The sequence below is a fragment of the Macrotis lagotis genome, chromosome 4 (genome assembly GCF_037893015.1).
Source record: "Macrotis lagotis isolate mMagLag1 chromosome 4, bilby.v1.9.chrom.fasta, whole genome shotgun sequence".
In the NCBI taxonomy this organism is placed as follows: Eukaryota; Metazoa; Chordata; class Mammalia; order Peramelemorphia; family Peramelidae; genus Macrotis; species Macrotis lagotis.
In genome coordinates, this window is record NC_133661.1 from 120,244,610 (window position 1) to 120,264,402 (window position 19,793).

Below are 19,793 nucleotides of genomic sequence, written 5' to 3' on the forward strand. Positions count from 1 at the left end.
AATTGTGAAAGAATTAGCTTCTTTTATCAATGCAATGATGAAAGACAATTCAGAAGAACTCATGATGAAAAATGTTATCTACTTCCAAATAGAGAACTGATGAACTCTGAGTTCAAATTGAAGTATAAGTTTCTCACTTTCTTTATTTTTCTTACTTTTTTGATAAAGTGGCTATTATGAAAATATGTTTTATATGATTTCACATGTATAGTTTATATATTGCTTGCCTTCTCAATGGATGGGAGAGGGATTGGAGAGAGGGACAGAATTTGGAAATCAGTTTTAAAAATGATAATAAATAAATAATATTTTAAAAAGCAAATGCTATAAATTGACCTGGAATTATTCAAATTTGTACTATAGTTTTCAGAATCTTTATTATTAGATCACTACAAAGAAAATATCACAATGCAAAGTAAGGAGGAAGCTTAGGAATGGCATGTACCTTTAATGTTGCTTCATCTAAGGCTTTCACTTCTTCTATAAGCTTCTTTAGTTCTTCCCGAGTGAGCAGAGAGATGACAGATTGCCCAGATCCACACGTAGACTGAGGAGAGTTGCTATCATCCTCTGCTTCCTCATTCTCCGTCAGACCCTCAGAATAGTCTCTCAGTTCAGAAAGGCTTTCATATTAGTGGAACAAAAGAGAAAAATAGTATACCATGAGAAAAGCTTCATTCCACATTGGACTATGAAATTTTAGCAGACAACATTTGATGCCACCCTTATTCTATGCCTGCCCAAGTAGTCCATTTGGGATTGAAAAATGATTTTTTAAAAAATTGTCTAATAACCATTAAATGACAGTCTTTTAGAGAAAAGGGAAGAGAACAGAAGAGAAGGGAAGGCAAGGTAAAACAAGGGAAAGCAAGGGAAGAGAAGACAAGGCAAATCAAATAACAGCATGCTTTCAAAAGAATCATTCCAGAGAATGTTCTTTGGACACAAACATGTGTAATAGGTACCTGTTACCACTCCAGGTGATCAAGTGACCAAGTGTCTGATAAAATGCTTCAGAACATAAGAATGACAAGGAGTAAAAGGGTGGAAAGAATCCTGGATTTGTAGTCAGATGGCCTGGTCCTAGCTCACTACTTAACTTAGATGCATAACTTTGAATTGAAAATTGAATCACCCATCTGGGTTGCAACTTCCTTTTTTATAAAATGAAATAGTTAGACATTCTCTAAAGATCTAAATTCTACTTATAATCTTACAAAGCAAACTCAGCTAAGACCCAGTCTTTGGATAAAACTGATCAAGGCTCTTCTAATACAGAATAACTGCTAAGGGAATTCTCCCAGATCCAGTTTAACTATTTCCCCAGAAATTCCAAAAAGTGTTCTTAGATTCTAGTTCATCACTGAGTCTGCTCAAAGTCTAATGCTGGGAATATCTAATGATGGGAATAAACTATCCTTCAGATAGAGTCAAGGTTGGACATAGTTCATTAGGGCATGTGCTCTGTGGTGGAGACTCCTGGGGCTCACCGAAACCTATCCATCATCATGAAAGAGGAGTTCTAAATATGGCTTACTTCAGTGAAAATCCCATGTCCATAGAATTTTCATTTGAAGGACTGACAGCCCTCATATCTTCCACAGGTGTTGGAGATGACCTGTCCCGAGGGTTCCATGGACTGTGCCCACAGGAGACTGGAGATGAAGGAAGGCAGAGAAAAGATTTCATTAAGGCTGATGACACCTGGCTGCTGATAGAGTAGAGCTTACTAGATTTCTCCTCATTTGCCTTCATCTCACAAGCCTGATGCGTGCTCAGGGGGAAACTCCGTGCTCTTTGGATTGGAGCATTATTCACAAGGAGGCTCTGTGACTCAGTGACCTGTGCCTGGAGTAGACTCAAGAGGTCACTGTCAGAGTTCTGAGGGCTGGATGGACGTGCTGGTGGGGGTGAATCAGAGAAGTCTAAGTCCTTGGGAGCTGAAATAGCAGTTGAGTCCAGGGGCAGAGGGCTCTTGGCAGAAGCCTGCTGCTCAGTAGTATGGCGAGTATCTTGAGAGAAGAGACCAGTGGTGACTCCTGTTTCTTGTTTACCAGATTTTTCTCTCTCTGTGAGGGAGAATTTGGGAACCATTTTCTGGTTTCCTTTCTCTGGGGGATGAGATGTACTGAATGTCTCAAAAGAACTAATCCTTTGCTTGATTGATGAAGCTCTGCCTGAGAACATGGAGTGCTCCCTTGGAATGGGACTGGGTTGGGTGGGAGTGCTTTGATCTGGTAACATTTTGGAATCTGGGGTTCCAGATCGATTCCTTAGTCCTTTTAAGCTTTGACGAAACCAGGCTGGTTTAGGAGCTACTGGAGGGCCTTTCTTCACACTACCATTTTCTTCTGTTTTGTAACCTTTGGAAATGTCACCTGAAGCTTCAAGCTTCTGTAACACCCCATCGGAGCAGTCACATTTGTGGTTTTCTTCACTGGCACTGACATTGGACCCGAGTTCTAAGTGATTATGGTCTTCACTCATGGTGGGGCTAAATAAATTTTTGATGCAATCTGAAATTCGGACCCAAGGATCTTCCACAGTAGTATCAAAGCTATAATCTACCCGGGCTTGTCTTCTAAGTAAAGGATGCTTCACTGATGAGATGACACCTAAGTACCAAAGAAAAAAAGAATGTAAAATTTACATGTTAATGTAAGTATAGGATAATAAAAAAAATTTTGATATTTCTAATGGAAAGAAAAGAGCTAAAAATGGTGCCTGGTCATATATGGTATATGGAAGAGTGATGTTGTTGGTTAGGACATTGTCATCTAAGTTCTCAGCCAAACATAATTGATTGCATTAAGGGAGAAAGGGACCCTTTGTTAAGTACCTACCATGAACCAGGAACTATGTAAACCCTTTACAAGTATTATTTAATTTAATCCTCACAACAACCCTGAGAGATAGGTGTTGTTATCATTTCTATTTTACAGATAAACTGAGACCAAGAGATGTTAAGTGATTTGAAATGAGTTAGAATTTGAATTTGGAAACTATAAGTACTAACTTCATTGAATCAAAGTATTTTGGAGGTAGAAGAAACCTTAGACACTGTCCAAAACATTTTTTTTTGTTCTGATAAAGAAATCTGAGGATCAGAGAGACCCAAGGCTTCATAGACAGTTGTTAAGAGAGTCATAGATTCCAAATTTCTTTAACCTGAGCAGAGGGTTCTTTTGACAAAACTCCACTGGCTCTCAATAAAGTAATTCAAAAATTAAATTCCAATGCTTTAAGTTTTAAACATTTAGCATTTCCTTTCAACATTTAGCTTTTAATTATATTTTTAAAAAAAATAGCAGGCTCAAATTATTTTATTATTAATAAAAAGTCAGAGAAAATGCTGACTTCAAACATGTTAATTTTGACTAGTTCCAAAAGTTAGAGTTGTAAGGACCTCAGGGTTCCTGTATTTGGTCTAACATCTTCCTTTTACAAATAAGTAAAATTTGAAAATGGAGGTAACTTGCACAAGATAACATATCTAGTAAGTGCACTGAGTAGGATATAAATTCAAGACTTAGTCTCCAAGTCTAGTGCTCTTCCTACTCAATCATAGCAGTGTGATGATTGAGTAATTTTATCATTTCATTAATAAGAACATATTATTTGTAAAAGGATGGCTTCATTTGACCATCTTTTTTAGACCAAAGACTCCTATTGGTGGAGGGCTCATAGTTTATAAGCCCTTGGAAGAGTAAGTGTTCCTGAGATGGCAATCAACTATGATTGGTTCACAAAATGGAAGATGAGCTATATTAAAATGAGTGCCTTGAGACAAGAGATCTGTGTCATGCAAATCTTGGTCAAAGAGGCATCAATTTCCATATCATGGGTCTGAGAAAAGGGAGGATTCACATTTTTGCTGACTGGTCTGAGCAAACACAATGAGCAGGAATGCATCCATTTAGAATTTCTGGATGAGGAAGTAGAAAAGGGGAAAACCTTTGGTCCTGATTCAATAATTAATTATTAAATCCAAGAGAGAAATAATTTCTCACACTTGTTATGCTTATGGTTAGACTTAGCTAAATTGGTGGCATGATTTACAATGTTGGAATCAGAATTAGGAATAATTGAGCTTGAATCCTGCCTCATAGACATATGCTAGCTGTGCAATCCTGGGCAAGTCACTTAATCTCTATCTGTTTCATTTTACGCATCTATACAATGGGAATAATAGTAGCGTTTACTTCACAAAGTGGTTGTGAGCAACAGAGAAATGGCAACTGTAAAATGCTGTGCAAAATTTAAGGTGCTATATTTAGTCTAGTGTCAAAGAATAATAAGTTCTCAAATTGTATTTCTGGTAAAGAAGCTGATTTCTTTAATCAGTACAGAACCTTAACTTCATAGTAAGCTCTGCCAGTAGGTAAGAAATCTAGCTCATTGGCATCTCCCCCAAGTTAATTACAAACTTAGGAAGACAAATGATCTGGAGTCCTGGATGAGTGATTGGGCAACTTATTATGCAAACTCCAAGGAGGTTAGGAGTTTCTCTTCTCTTTTGTTTTTGAATAAATACTCCCTTTCTCTTGGTTTGGTGTGGTCATTATCATAATGGCCTGCACCTATAGCTTTCAGGGTAAATTCTAGAAAATAAAACTTCATGTCTAAGTATCTTTTATGTCATTTCATTTTAACCCTATATTTTAAGGTTTATACTAGCTAGTATAGTTATTATTGATATTATTTTTATTGTTATTGATACCCTGCCAAAAAGACTAATTATTTTGAGAAAAATAAATAAATGGATTTTGTCTTTCTTAGAATTAAAAAATTAGAAAATTTAGTAAGGCCTAGAGAGATTAATGACTTCCCTAGACAAGTGGCATCAAATACTAAGTAGCATTGTCAGGATATAAGGAAGGTCCTGGTCTTCTGTCCTGAGATCCATTATTCTTTCCATCAAACCAAAGGTAAGAGAATCTAATTTTCATGACTACTTTTACAAATGATGTAAAAAAAAAGATGGAATTTAGAATTAGCAGACCTAGGCACTAGTTAAAGCCCTGCTAACTAACTAGCTCTGTGATGTTGAGTCACTCTCACTTCTCTGGAGGTCAATTACCCCATTTGTAAAATATAAATGCCCAGGAATCAATCCTAAGGGATGTCTTGGATTTTTAACTGGAACCATGCTCTTTGGGAACTGAATTAAATTATGAAGGTGATCCAAACCCTCAAACAAAGATGGTACAATTATGGCCCCCCTTATTTGGGGAAATATGTTTATATGTTTATCATTATCTTTAGAAATGAATATTTCTCTTTGTAAAAGCCCCACTGTCTTCCATTATCAAGAGTTAACTACTATTTATATAGGATTTCACGGTTTATATAGCATTAGGCCCTTCCACATCACAACTTTTCACATCATAGTTTAGATATATCTCAGGTTGGCCTAATGAATTAAATGGGAATGGGGGGGGGAGTTTTGTAAAAGGGGCAGATGACACATGAAGGCCAGCAGACAACAAATAAAAGGTTTAGAAACTCAGAAATGCCTAAAACATGTGAATAATATTATATAATATCTACATATTTTATCTTTTACTACCATAATAATTTAGACTTCTTCTCTGGTTAAAAAAAGGAGGGCCAAAAGTTTTTTTGAGAATTTTCCAGAATGAAGGAATGCTGCATAATATGAAAGGGCTAACTGTACACATTATCTTATTTTAGCCTCAAAATAACCCTCTCAGGTTAAGGACAATGAATATGGCTATCTCTACTTTACAAATGAAGACTTTGAAACTTGAAAGTCACAAAACAAGTATCTGAGGTTGAGTTTGAACTCCAAATCAGAAGTTCTTTAAGGAGAAATACCTACAGAATATTTTGAGTACTCAAGTATTTCTCTAAGAGCACTTTTCATTCTAAATATTCTCCATCACTAGATGTAGAAGCAGACCTTGTAGTGAGGCGTCTGGTAGCTACCTTACCCAGTTACATCCTTTTCTGATCTAGAATACTTTCTATATATCATAAACTTTAGGTTTTCTAGATAAAATATTTTACATCTTCTAACATTATGTTCTGATACTGTGAAATAATGATGGACACATGAACTTAACAACTGCTATTTTAAATGCAATTTCCCATAATTTTCTTTTTTCTTAAGTTGTTTTTTTTTTTTTTTTGCAAGGTAATGGGGTTAAGTGACTTTGCCCAAAGCCACACAGCTAGGTAATTATTAAGTGTCTGAGGTGGAATTTGAACTCGGGTACTCCTGACTCCAGAGCCGGTACTTTATCCACTACCCACCTAGCCACACCTTTCCCCCATAATTTTCAATAGTATTTTTGAATTGCTCTGTGTTTGTGATACATATTTATCATTCATCTCATATCTATTTTCCTTTAGTTATAAATCTATAGACATAAGGAGCACCATTGTGCCCTTTGAGTGTCATTGAATAATTACATAGGAAATGAAATCAGTTAGCACAGCATTACTAAACTGGAACAATCTGCATAGTCCCTTCTCAAAGTTATTTTCACACAATTGTTTCACATTATTTCTGTTGGATGAAAGATAGAATTGCATAGTGAATAGTGTGGTTGGCCTGGGGGCCAGGAAGATATGGATTCAAAAGTTGCCTCTAACACATCCTAGTTGTGTGATTATGAGCAAATCATTTGACTTCTGAGTGTCCCAGGACAACTCTCCAAAAGTACATTGTAGATGAATTGTTGACCTGCATTAGTGGAGGAAGATTGCTTATTAAGAATTTCATCTGCTAATGATTAAGAGGAGAAGCAGTATAATGCAGTCTGTAGAGAGATGGCATAAAAATCAAGAACACCTGGGTTCAAATTCTGCCCTTTAGCACATCTTTAAGATGGTTAATGCCTATGCAAATACACAAAATGACTGTTTGATCTCCACTCAAGTTTTAGAATCAAATTTTTCAAGTTTATATTTATAACTCACAAATTTATCCATTTCCCAGACAGATGTTGTACATTCAGAAGCATCTAAAACCATTTGAAAACCAAACATACCTGTCCTGGATACATTCTCTTGCTCTGATTCTGATGTAGTTGAGGCAAGAGTCTCAGCACTTTCTGCTTGAACAGAAGCTCTTGAGTCTGAACAATATGGGGCTTCACTTAAAGTTAAAACAGTTTTCTTTCCCCGTAGCTGCAGGTTTCCCACTTCCTGTGGTGTAAACAGGAAATATAGTCTGTCAAAACGCCATGCTATAAATGGTGAGAATTGCTATGGGCATAAGCCGTCTCTGTGCTTTTGATTTTATCCTCAGCATAAATCTTAAGAATGTTCAGGCTTTTTCACTAGATGAAAAATTATTTAACAGCTTCACAATGAGCCATTTTAAGCACTTGGCAGTGAGGGGTAGGGGGTGATCATGATGGAAAGAGTTTAATGACATCTTTTCCTATGCTCTTGGGCAGGGCTAAAATGAGTTACAGTCACTGGATCAACCAACCTTATGGCATTTATTTCCTGTTCCTTTAAAAAGAATTTCAATGCAGAAACTGCCACATTCTTTCCTAATCAGTTAGTTTGTGGAAAGTAGATTTATCAGAAAATTAAATTAAATACAAAACTTATATTGCATTGGAAGCCAAAGAAAATGATTTCACAGGACCTCAGATTTAGAATTGTAGAGTGGGGTGTGGAGCAGGGCAAAGAGATGCAGGATTTTTGGACTAGATGAGAAGGAAAGTTTCAAAACTGTTTTCTTGGATTCCAAGGAAGAGGTCAAGGGAATTATTATTTAGTCAGGGAATTGTGATTCCTGTCTGCCTGATTATCCCCAAATTTCAGCAGTCAGGACAGCAGCTTGTTTCCTAGACCTCTTGTCACCTGCTCTGCTCTTTAGAGGAAGCAATTAAATTTGTGCTTGGTGTCTTCCGTCTTGTATTGAATTTTATGTCTCTGATCTGTGCATGCAGAGAACAGTTTACCATCTGAGAAAGACATCACTGAAATAACTCCCTAACATTTTGCAAATTAAAATGCTATTCAAAGCTGCTCTTTCCTTTGTGTTCTACTCATTTAAAAATTTAAAAATTGCTGCATGGTCCTTTGGACTTCCTTGAAGTTGATAAGACCATGAAGGCAGAAGAAATTTCTTCTTTGGGGTAGTAAACTAGGACTATACAAGGCCTTAGAATTTAAATCACCTCAAAGTGAATATTCAGACTGACAATAGTCATTGTTATATAGAGGCATGATGATCTAGTAGGAACTTGAGTTGAGAAGATCTTGATGCAAATCTGCCTCTAAAGATATTGTTGTTCTCAAAGAGGATCAGTGGCATTAGAAAGATGATGTCTTGACTTTCAAGTAAGTTGGATATAAGGGAGGCAGAACTGTGCAAAATCATCAGTCTCACTCTCTCCTCCAGATTCATTGGAACCCAGTGGCAAGACATAGACCAAGACAACAGTCAGTGGCCCCAGAAGCAGTTGGAGATCTTGACCTTTTTAAGCTAAGGTCTTTCCCAGGTCTTAGTTTGTCTGTGGCAACTAATACTGATTCGGTGATTTAAGGTAGGGTAAGAATGGAGGCAAAAGATGACCTAGTTTGACTTCACAAAAGAATCAAGGAGTGGAAGACCTTAGATATTTACTAGTTATATGATCTGGTAAAGTCTCTATGCCTCTGTTTTCTTTTCTGAAAAATGAGGAAGTGGAATGAATGACTTTTAACATCCTTTCCAGTTCGAACTCTATGATCCTAATGAATTTCTAAAAAGAATGTGTAAATTAAAAAAATTAATGAAAATATATAGAACTAAATGTAGGCTCTGTTAGTTTATCCTAAAAATATATAATTTAAAAGACTGTTCAGATCTCCCATAAGATAATAATCTTAAAGGTAATGGAGCATCACAGAAGACACATGGAGGAAAGAATGCCAGCTCTATCATTAGAGGACCTGGGATCAAATCCTGGGTCTGTCACCTCTATCTGTGTGACTATTGGCAAATCAGTTAATCCTGCTAGGTTTCACTTTCCTCAGCTGTAAAATGAGAATGTTGTACTTGGTGAACTATAAGGTACCTTCAAATTCTCAATTTATGATCATATGACTGGATGACCTCAAAATTCATTTCTAGCTCTCTATGATACTGTGATTAGCAGATATATTTACACAGAACATGAAAGAACTAAAAGTATGCTACTCTTAATGGAATTTTCTTTCCTTCAGAAGATACTACATTTACTCTCAAATAAAAAAAAATAGTACCCAAAGGATTGTGATGTGGCTTAAAACAAAAACAAATTCTCTCTCTGTACTATCTCTATAGTCCAAAGCAAGTATTCTGGAGAGTTTCTCCATAACCAAATAAGTATTTGTCATGCTCATGTGGTAAAGTACATTCACTAGAGGAAAATGACTGCTGGGGAGACTTCTTGGTTCCTCCCTTCTTGTTCATATCCAACACATCTATCTGCCATCCATCACACTTTCTTGATTGGCTCTTTTGGGGCACCTTATGCAAACTCCCAAATTCAATTTAATTTGGGTTTTCTATTTCTATCTGGGCAGCTTTCTCTGCTTTTGCTGCTAAGAATATTGTCCCCAGCTCCTTGTAAGAGCATTTTTTTTTAACTGCTGAAAGGTTTTTAGTAAAACTGTTTTCTCCAGCAATACCAGCTCAAGTCTACTCAGGGACTTTCACTTAAGTGGTTATGCTCCAGTGATTAATGCAGCTTCTTCACTTCCTGTTCTATTTCCAGGGCCACCAAAAAGGTGACTTCAAAGTCCATGAAGAGTATATGGTAGTGCCCCCTTGCACTTTTGTTTCCTAACCACTGACTTTATAGCTGCTAAAAATCTCTTGAATTTTGCCCTCTGCTTTTCTAGTCCCTCAGTCACAAAAATAAATTTCATCCATTAAAAAAAAAAGGAAGAACTACAACAACTAAGTACAAAGGCAACCACATCCTGCTTTTTGAGGAAAGGCACTTCCTTTTTAGCAACCTGAGTTCTTCTTCCTATTCAAGATTTCAAGCTCTCACAATATTGCAAATAGCTTGGTTTGTTTATTCAATAGTTGATTTAACTCCTGTGTCTGTCTTTCTATGTGACCTTGGGCCAGTCAAGTCATGTAACCTCTATGGACTTCAGTCTCCTCATCTGTAAAATGGAAGGGTTGAACTAAATGACTCTGAGGTCCCTTTGAGCTCTAATTCTCTGATCCTATGAACCCAAATTGTTGAGTTCTTTCAGTTCTATCATGACTCCAATTGGATTTTTCTTGGCAATGACACTGGAGGGGTTTGCCATTCCTTTCTCCAGTTCATTTTACAGATAAAGAAGTAAGGCAAACACAGTTAAATGATTTGCCCAGGGTCACACAACTAGTAAGTGTCTGAAGCAGGTTATGAAAGCAGATACTCCTTACTCAAACACTATTACTCTAACCACCATACCACCTAGTCACCCCTATGGACCTAAGTCTCCATATATAATTTTATAAAAGGTCAATAAGATCTTTAGTATCAAATAACCAAGTTGACTATGAGAATCTAGATGTTGGACCTAATATAATATATTGAAATTCCACAGTCTGGTTATCCAATCTAGCTCCCTATAGTAGACTGGAACAAGACTAGATAAAGGACTCACCAGTGAGTAAAATTTGGAAAATAACGTATTTAAATAGTGAAGAAGTCTGAAGCAATAAAACTTATTAGAAACTACATGAAAAGAGAGTAAGAAAGCCCAATATGTCCCTATCCATCTAAGTGGACATTAATCAACTAGCATTTATCAAGTTCCCACTGTGTACCAAACAGCTTCTACCTTTAAGGAAATTAATTTCATAAGGAGAAGAAATATGGGCATAGAATGATAAGAAAACAAGTTCTTTCCTTCAAACATGGGCCTGAGAAACATAGATGATCATGGTGGTAAAGAATAGGGAGTTGGTTCCATTCCATCTGATCAATCAGAATTGTCTTTTTTTTAATAAAAAAAAAAAGACCTGTGACTTCTGTTCATGACACTGTCTCTTTGAATGTTGGATACCCTGAAAAACAGACATTGTCTGAGGTGGATCTATTTACTTTGGTCTTGACCTGGGGTACAAGGAACAATGAAAGGCTCTTCCCCTGAAAAATATCTCTCTACCAACTAACTGCCTATCCCTAAATGTTCCCTGTTATACCATTATCCTTAACAAGTCAAAAGGAATCTGTCTTTTTACTGAAGAGCTCTGACTCTAGCAGCAGAGGACCATAGTCTTCAGTTTCCTGATCTACAAAATGAGGGTGTTGGACTAGATGGCCTCTGAAATCCTTTCTAGTTCTAGGATCTTAAATGGCCTTTAAACTCCCTTTATTTTCTTTATAACTTAGGTAGAAGCAGTGGCTATAAGGAATAGACAGCCTCTAAGGATAATGGATCTGGGTTCAAGTCCTGCTTCTGACCCATACTGACCCTGAACAATTTATTTAGCCTATCCATAGTCTAAGTAACTCTCCCAGGGTTTAAGTTTCAGAGAAGGCTTCAACCTGCCTTGGTAAACAAAGAGTCTTCATATTAATGAAAGTTCACTATGTGACCCTGGGAAAATCCAATTGCCTTAGAAAACAAACAAACAAACAAAAATAAATCCAGAAAGTCCAGGGTCCAGTCCCTTTCCTAATCAGATAACAAAGGGGTTGTTCACTTATCCAGTCAATTGCAAGGCCAAGCTTGTCTACACTCATCTAGCCTATGCTAAGTTTGAGAATCATTCCTAAATTTAATTGAGTGATCTCTCTCTTCATACTATTTTGGGGTCTGCCTTAAGAATGACATTCATGTTCTTCAACTGTGCTTGAATTTTTAAACATGAGAAATTGCTACCAAAACAGAAATAAATATGTTATCCTCTACCACTAAGATATGGTTTTTCAGAGAGGGAGAGCTGTGTTCAAGTCTCAGCTCTGACACATACTGGTTGGTTGACCTTGGCCTATTCATTTTAACATTTTCTCAGTGTCTCAGACAATTCTCCAAATGATAAATCACAGAACACTCACTGTTTTCCTTTAGGAAACATGTTTATTCACCAAGAGTTCCTGAATATATGTAACTACTGTTGGCTTGGATCAAAAAAAATTTTTTTAGAGTTACATCAGTCTTACTTTTACTATTATTTCTAGCCTCATTATAGAATTCCAAGGCCTGGAATGAACCTGGAATAGTTGTTTAGAATGTTCTCCTAGTACTACATAGAAGCCAGTGTACATTCAGGATATAAAAAGGTTGTACTTCAAATTACAGGGTGGAGGGAAAGAGTTTCTATCTAGAACCATAAATCTCCACCATTTCCATTGGCAGACATTTTAAAAGTAGACATAGCCAGAGATATCAAATTATTGTAGTCCTTGGTGAAATGCTTAATTTCTTTTAGAGCATTTTAATAACAGGAACCTAAAAGCCATCTATCCTAATTCTCTTATTCTACAGATATAAAATTTGAGGTCTAAAAAAGTTTAAGTGAAAAAGTTCACCATGTCTTATCAGAGATGAGGTGAGAACTCAAGTCTCCTGCCATTCTAGTACCTTTTGGATTATTCTAAAAATGGAGGATGTGTTAATGGCTGTCCATGCAGTCAATTTGCATGTGATTCAGAATATCAGAGAGATTCCTGTATCTACTCTGCATATACCTGACTCTTTGGGTCTCAGTATCCTCATATCTAAAGTGAGAATCATGAAATAAACAATATCTAAGTTTCCATTTGGTTCTAGCATCATAAGAGTTGTCAGAATGTATATTTGCTTGTGAGATCCACCAAGTTCCAAACATGCCTTTTCTAAATTCAAACTCAGCTCAGGATGGAAAAAACTCATTTCTGATTACAAAATAAGAGAAATTCTGGTAGAATAGTTGAAATTCTTAAGATCTATTGTTCTGATTAGAAGATATGATGAGATGTTAATCATTAATGCTTCACTTATGGTAAGTATTTAGTAGATATAAACACAGTAACATCTTACTTGGTCCTTCATTGAAGACATTTGTTCAGCTGATACTGAAATCTCTTTTCCATCAAGGCTCTGCAGTTGATCCCCAGTAGCAGCATCTGTTTTAAAGTATTTTCTGGGTGGAGGTTTGGGTTTGGAAGACGTGGGCTTTCTAACCAGAATCTCAAAGGATTTCTTGACTTTCAAGGGTGGGTGGCACTCCTCAGTCCCCATTGGAGTTTGGCTCTCTGAATTGTTTCTTGAAGATGAAAGCAACAAACCAGACTCTTGGGTCACTGGTATATTCTCACTAGCAGCTCTTGTATCTGGATCTGATGGCTGCTGTGGGCTGCTATTGCAGCTGTTCCCAACAGATGAGGCAGGGGTATAACTGCTGTCACTACTAGATCGGATCATGACCTTCTGAGATCTTCGGTGGAAAGGGATGGCATTCTTCTCACTTTCCTTTTCACATGTGGGTCTGCCATGCCAGCTACTCTCTAGTCTTTTGATACCTGCAATTGGGATACAGTCAAAACTTGAATAAGAGGTATTTAGGACAAATAATCCAATTCTACACTTACTCTTGTTTCTGAATTGTACCAGTCACCATCAGAATACAACAGAAGTATTTGATGCAATAGTCCTTGCCTTCAAGGACCTCATGAGCTACCAGGAGGACAAGACATCCACCTACAATTTATAGTTTAAAGCCTGTTATCTTGGTTGTCAAGGAATGTATAGGGAAGTTATGAATCAGGAGTTTTCTTGACTGTGATACCACAGACCTGGGTGTGATCTTGCTCAGAGGGAGAGAGAGAGAGAGAGATAAGGACAAGTCTCTCACAAAATCTTTTTGACTCTTGGCCTCATTCAATTCTTCTTATGATCTTCATAATTTTGCTCCTATTTTCCCCCTAAAATAGGCCCTCAGTTTCTCTTCATTTTGTTTTAACTATAAATCAAATACAGAATATATTTTATTTGACCCGATTTTTAAAAATGGATAAGAAGCTCAAATCCATGACTTTGACAGTGAGAGTAAGGGCTTTTTGAGACATTTAACTGCATGAACTTGCACTCATCTTGGCCTCAATTTTCTCATCTGAAAAATGAGGATGATAATCATAGCATGGAATTGTGAGGATAAAATGATAGAATATATGTAAAACATTTTACAAATCTTAAATCGCTAAATAAATACAAGATATTATTTTGGGGGACATCAAAGGCAATGCTTCCCTCTAATGGATTCTAAATTCCTTCTAGACCCCAACAATCCATGTGTCCCAGTACCTACAATAATAATAGCTGGCATATGTATTTAAGGTTTGCAAACTTCTTTCCAAATATTGTTTCATTTTATCCTCACAACAATCCTGGAAGGTAGGTGTTATTATCATCTCTATTTTACAGATGAGGAAAATGATACCGACAGAAATTAAGTGACTTGCTCAGCATCACACAGCTAGAAAGTGTCTAAGTCTAGATTTAAACTCAAGTCTTCCTGATTTCAGATCCAGAATCCTATCCTCTGAGCCACCTAGGAAAGGAATAGACCCAGGCTACTAGATATATATGATTCCCTATTATTCTGATCCTTCTTCTGTTGTAGGATCATGTAAACAGTGTATCTCATACAGGGAACTTACTCCCTCAAGTCGGTAAGTTGGATTCTATTTCATTGCTATTGTTACTCAAATAGGCACCTGAAAAAAATTGATTTTTAAAAATAGCCCCAGTCAGGGCAGCTAGGTGGGGCAGTGGATAGAACACCAACTCTGGAGTGAGGAGGACCTGAGTTCAAATACAGTCTCAGACACCTAGCTGTGTGACCTTGGGCAAGTCACTTTAACTCCATTGCCTTGCCAAAAACAACAAAAATAGCCCTATTCCCCCAAGCAGTGCTTATTCTATCACAAATGACTGCTACAATAGCCTATTTTGTTAAGACTATGAACTTGAGGTTTAGAATACTGAAAGAGACAGACAGACAGACAGTCAGAGTCAGGGACACACAGAGAGAGATTTCTTGTGATTTCCCCCACCCCCACCCCACTATCAAGGATCATTGTCAAGAAACAAAATTCTCATCTTTCTTTATGGTTGGAAAATTGGGGTAAATATTTACTGTTAGTTATAAGATAATCGATCTATCTATAAGACACTTTAGAGACTGAGTAGCAGATTTCCCTGAATATATATAGTTGAAATAATTAAAGCCAAGAAGGATTTAAGAGTTGAACTTGGGTTTAATGACTGAACCAATCCCCCCCACCCAAATGATGATTCCACTATACCAAACTATGAGATGACTGAAAAAAGAGAGGGAAAGCAAGACACATGCCATGCTGTGCCTTTGAACAATGCCTAGCTCTTATTTTGTCACTCTTCTCATTCCAGGCCTTCTGTGATTTTCCCAATAGGCTTCCAGCCAGTCACATAAGTCTCCTATTCATATAACTGCTCTGTCCACTGATCTAGCCTTTTATCTTCCCAGTTGAAGTTCACAGGCAACTTAAATTTCTGCCTCTTTAGTCTTTTCTTAGTTCCCAGTTATTTATCCAATTAAGACTTTGACCTAATAACTTATAAACATTCAATTCAAGTCATTTAAATGTTTGTTAAGTACTAATTATGTACTAATTAGATACTAATTATATTAGGGGGTATGATAAGTCCAGGAGACTGGTATATTCTCAAGTTTGCCTGGAGCACAGGATGCATAAAGACAAATAACATTAGGGGAAGACTGAAAAGTTAAGTTGGAATGAAATCATGGAAGTTTTTCATGCCAAGGATTTTGAACTTTATCTAACAGAAAGTGAGGAAGAGGAATGTCATGATAAGATCTGTGTTTAGACTCGATGAAATTTAGAATTGGAAAGGGTCTTAGAAGAAACACATCCAAACCCTTAATGTTATAGATGAGGAAATCAAGGCAGAACTTTCCTAGCCTCACACAGCTAGCTAATGAGTGTCTGAGACAGCAGCTTTTTCCTCACTCCATCTCCAGCGGACTAATCCCCATGTCACCCCGTTACCACTTACACCATCTAACTACTTAAAGATTATGCAAGTTTCAGGCATATAGGAGAAATTGGAGAAGAGACTAATTCCATGGCATTAGACCAGCTCAAGTAGGAAGTCAATGAAATTATAACATCAACAAAATTATAAAGAAAAACTTTAAAAGAGTAAGAATTCTGACTAATGAAATAATCATGATTCCAGAATACTGATGATAAAGAATGTTCACTATCTCTGTTGGCAGATGGCCAAGGAGGGAATCTGTTTTGCTTGACTATAAATATTTATTATAAGTATTTTGCTTTTCTTTCCAATGTGAAGAAAAAATAAATGCTTATTAATGGAAAAAAAGTGAAATGAAGTTACATGAAGATAAGTAAATTATTCAATGTAAAGCAAACAAAAACTGCTTAAATCAAGGTGGGAGTAGAAAGAGAAGCTAAGTCTATAGGGTGTCCCAAAAGTCTGAGGGCAGTTTTATACTCTTAAAGCAAAGAAGCTTTAAGTTACACTCTGTAAATCCTAACAAAACAGGTTTCATTTTAGGTATCTGCAGCACTCTAACCAAAACAACCTCATGGCACATCAAAAGAATGACAAGAATTTCCTTTATTTTATTACTTTTCTTACCTTCCAAACTCCAATGATGTTTCTCTTTTCCAAATTTGCTATTCTCTACAGCCTGGGCCACAGCTTCCTTTAATTGCTGTTCAGACACCTAGAAAATATCAGCTCATTTTGTGAACTTGCATTGGGAACTACAAGAGAACTGAAAATTTAATTAATGCCTCATGGTACACTAGGATTATTGTATTAGTCTTTTGTTTCTGTTCTTGTTTTTTGCAAGGCAGTGGGGTTAAGTGACCTGCCCAAGGTCACACAGCTAGGTAATTACTACATGTTCTATCCACTGCACTGCCTCTCTGCCCCATATTGTATTAGTCTTTTACTGGTCTTACTGCCTGTTTCTTCTCCCCTTGCATTCATCCATCTTGAAAAATAATCTTTTTAAAGCGCTGTTTCATACCTATCACCTTCCCTATAACCCCCCCACACATATACCCTTTAAAAACTTCAATAACTTTCCTCTTTTCTATAGGATAAATTGTAAAATTCTTAAACCTGCAATTCAAGGCCCTCAGTCTGTTCCCAATACTTTCTCTAATGGATCATCAGTTCTTGTCAAATTGGTTTGCTGTGGAATATATACTGTATATCTTTGCCTTTGCTCATGCTCTTTTGTCTCCAGACCACAAATCTATTATAAAAGCCTAGTATTTTGTGTTAGACTATATTTATCCACTAAATTTTAAACTTAAGATTGAAGGTTTTAATTTTACAAATGAAAACAGTGAAACCCAAAGAGACCAAATTCCTCACCTGTCTGGGTGTCACACAGCTAATTAATGTTTGGACTGAGATGAGAATCTAGGTGTCCTGGATTCCATGTCCCTAATTGCTCAAAGTCTTCCAAAATCATAAGAATCAGAATCAAAGCATTTTAGAGCCAGGTAGGATCTTGGGAGTGGTTACTTCTCTCTATCTGTAGCACTTACTTTCAGAATCTCTAGGTTGGTATTTGTAACATTGTAATATAATGATTCATCCCTTTATGTATACATCCTATCTTTCCAACTAACTTCTACCAATGATGGAAGAGGACACATTGTGTTCTATAACTTTAAACAAACAGTAGATTCATCAGTGAATGCTTGTTAATAATGAAATATGTTCTTAAATTGTTGATAGCATGGTATAAGAAGCTAGAATGTTGTCTTTGAGTCAAGAATACATGAGTTCACACACTTACTCATGTGACTATGGTCATTTTTTTCTCTAACCTCAGTTTCTTCATATGTAAAATAAGGAGATCAGAGTAGATAACCTCTATTGGTCTACCTAACTAAATCCTTTGAGATTTTCCATTTCATAAAGCTAGGGAAAAGTCAGGTAATAAGTTGATAACTTTTTTTGGTGATCTAACATCTTCCCTGAAACTGTTTGGAGCTATTCACTAAATTAAAGATTATTATGGGATTTAAATACCTATATCATAGTTTAAAATCACAAATGAAAATCATAACAGCAAAGAAAAACATCTAGAAAATTAAGAAGGATCTGCTTCATTATTGTATATTTGAACTTGAATATTCTATAGAAATCTTAAAATTGACATATCCAAAACTAAATTCAATATTCTCCTTAATCCTACCCTCCTCCTAACTTCTCTATTCCTGTTACAGGCACCATTATCCTCCCAGTTATCCATGCTTACAAGCTAAATCTTATCTTCATCTCCTCATTCTCTCATCTATCATATCCAAACTGTTGTAAAGTTCTGTTAATTTTACCTTCATAGCATCCTTCATCAATGCCTCTTTTCAACTCTCACACTGCCACCTCTCTTGGTACAAGCCCATATCACCTCATGCCTGTACAACTGGAAATAAATGTGTAGTTGGTCTCCCTGATTCATCTTTCTCCACTCTAGTCCATCTTCCATTCAGCAGTGAACTTGATTTTCCTAAAGAATGTCTGACAATGTCTCCCCCACCACCACCACACACACACACACACACACACACACACACACACACACACACACATTTAATCAACTTCTGTGGCTGCATATCACCTCCAAGATCAAAAGTAAAATCCTCTGGATTTAAAGTCCTTCATAACCTGCCCATGTCCTAATTTTTCAATCTTCTTATACACTATTCCTTCCACTGGATCTATGATCCAGTAATATCCAAGTCATTCCTCCCAAATGAATTCTTTGCATCTCCCAACTCTGGGCATTTTCATTGGTGGATATTCCCTCATGTCTCAAACTTTCTTCTACCTCATCACTTCTTTTTGTACTCCATGGTTTCCTTCAAGTCATGTAATGTTAATTGTGCCTCCCCTCTAATTTATTCTGTCTTTATCTTTTTTCTACATGGTTACTTCTATGTTATCTTCCTCCACTAGAGAATCTAAGAACAGGTCCCCTGAGAGCAGGGACTATTTTTTGCTTTTCTTTGAATCCCCAACCTTATTAAGTATCCAGTAAACAAGAAAGACTTGTTTTGATTGTGCTGGACTCATCTATTAGCTAATCTAGGTTAATTATTTCAAATAAGATATTCCATTTTATTTATTCATCAGTATACAGAGAGTAAATTGAATTGTTTAAAATTTCATAAATACAGTTAAGAACATTGTGTTTCACCATAGGAACCCATTTCAGACAACACTAATATTTATAATTCAGAAACAGGATTGTACTTCCCCTAATAATGATCCTTAACAACAGCGTCATCCATGAGTCATCTATTTTGTTTGCTATGGATATTAGTGACTATGTAAAGATTATCATGCTTATGCTGACCTTTCTTACAGTAATATTTTCCAGGAAATCTTCATTTCTATAAGATTTGACTTCCAGGTTTGGTCCTAGGTGGCTGCAACTAGCTAAGAGAGAAAGAAATAATTGAGGATTTACCTGGGGATCAGGGTGTCTACTGATAATCACTGGGACTGCTCCAGGATCACAGTGACTTAGAATGGCATATACTTCATTGAGTGTCATATTTTGAACTGAAATCTCATTAATTTCTATGATTTCATCCCCACATCTGCAAAGAAACATCAACACATGATTCCAGTGACATTATTCAAAGCAAAATGACATCTAGACTTGATTACACTGTGCCTATAGCTACTTGTTTAAGAAAGAGTAAATTGATTTCTGATGTAGCTAGAGATTAAAATCTTGGACTTCCTTTCCCTTATTGAAACTTAAAAGAAAAACAGGGAAAAGGAGTAATTTC

At 36.5% G+C, this 19,793-nt stretch overlaps 1 protein-coding gene across 1 annotated transcript in view; it reads right to left on the reverse strand.

The window, feature by feature from the left end:
• The window catches only part of LOC141521433 (pro-interleukin-16-like), a 41,831-nt gene that overhangs the window by 17,199 nt on the left and 4,839 nt on the right, over nt 1-19,793 (reverse strand). The window contains exons 4-9 of the mRNA XM_074233991.1: nt 19,466-19,598; nt 16,609-16,696; nt 12,982-13,463; nt 7,017-7,173; nt 1,538-2,615; nt 446-623 (exon numbers count right to left, since the gene is read on the reverse strand). Coding sequence (XP_074090092.1) covers nt 446-623; nt 1,538-2,615; nt 7,017-7,173; nt 12,982-13,463; nt 16,609-16,696; nt 19,466-19,598 — 2,116 coding nt within the window. The remainder of the gene's footprint in view (nt 1-445; nt 624-1,537; nt 2,616-7,016; nt 7,174-12,981; nt 13,464-16,608; nt 16,697-19,465; nt 19,599-19,793) is intronic.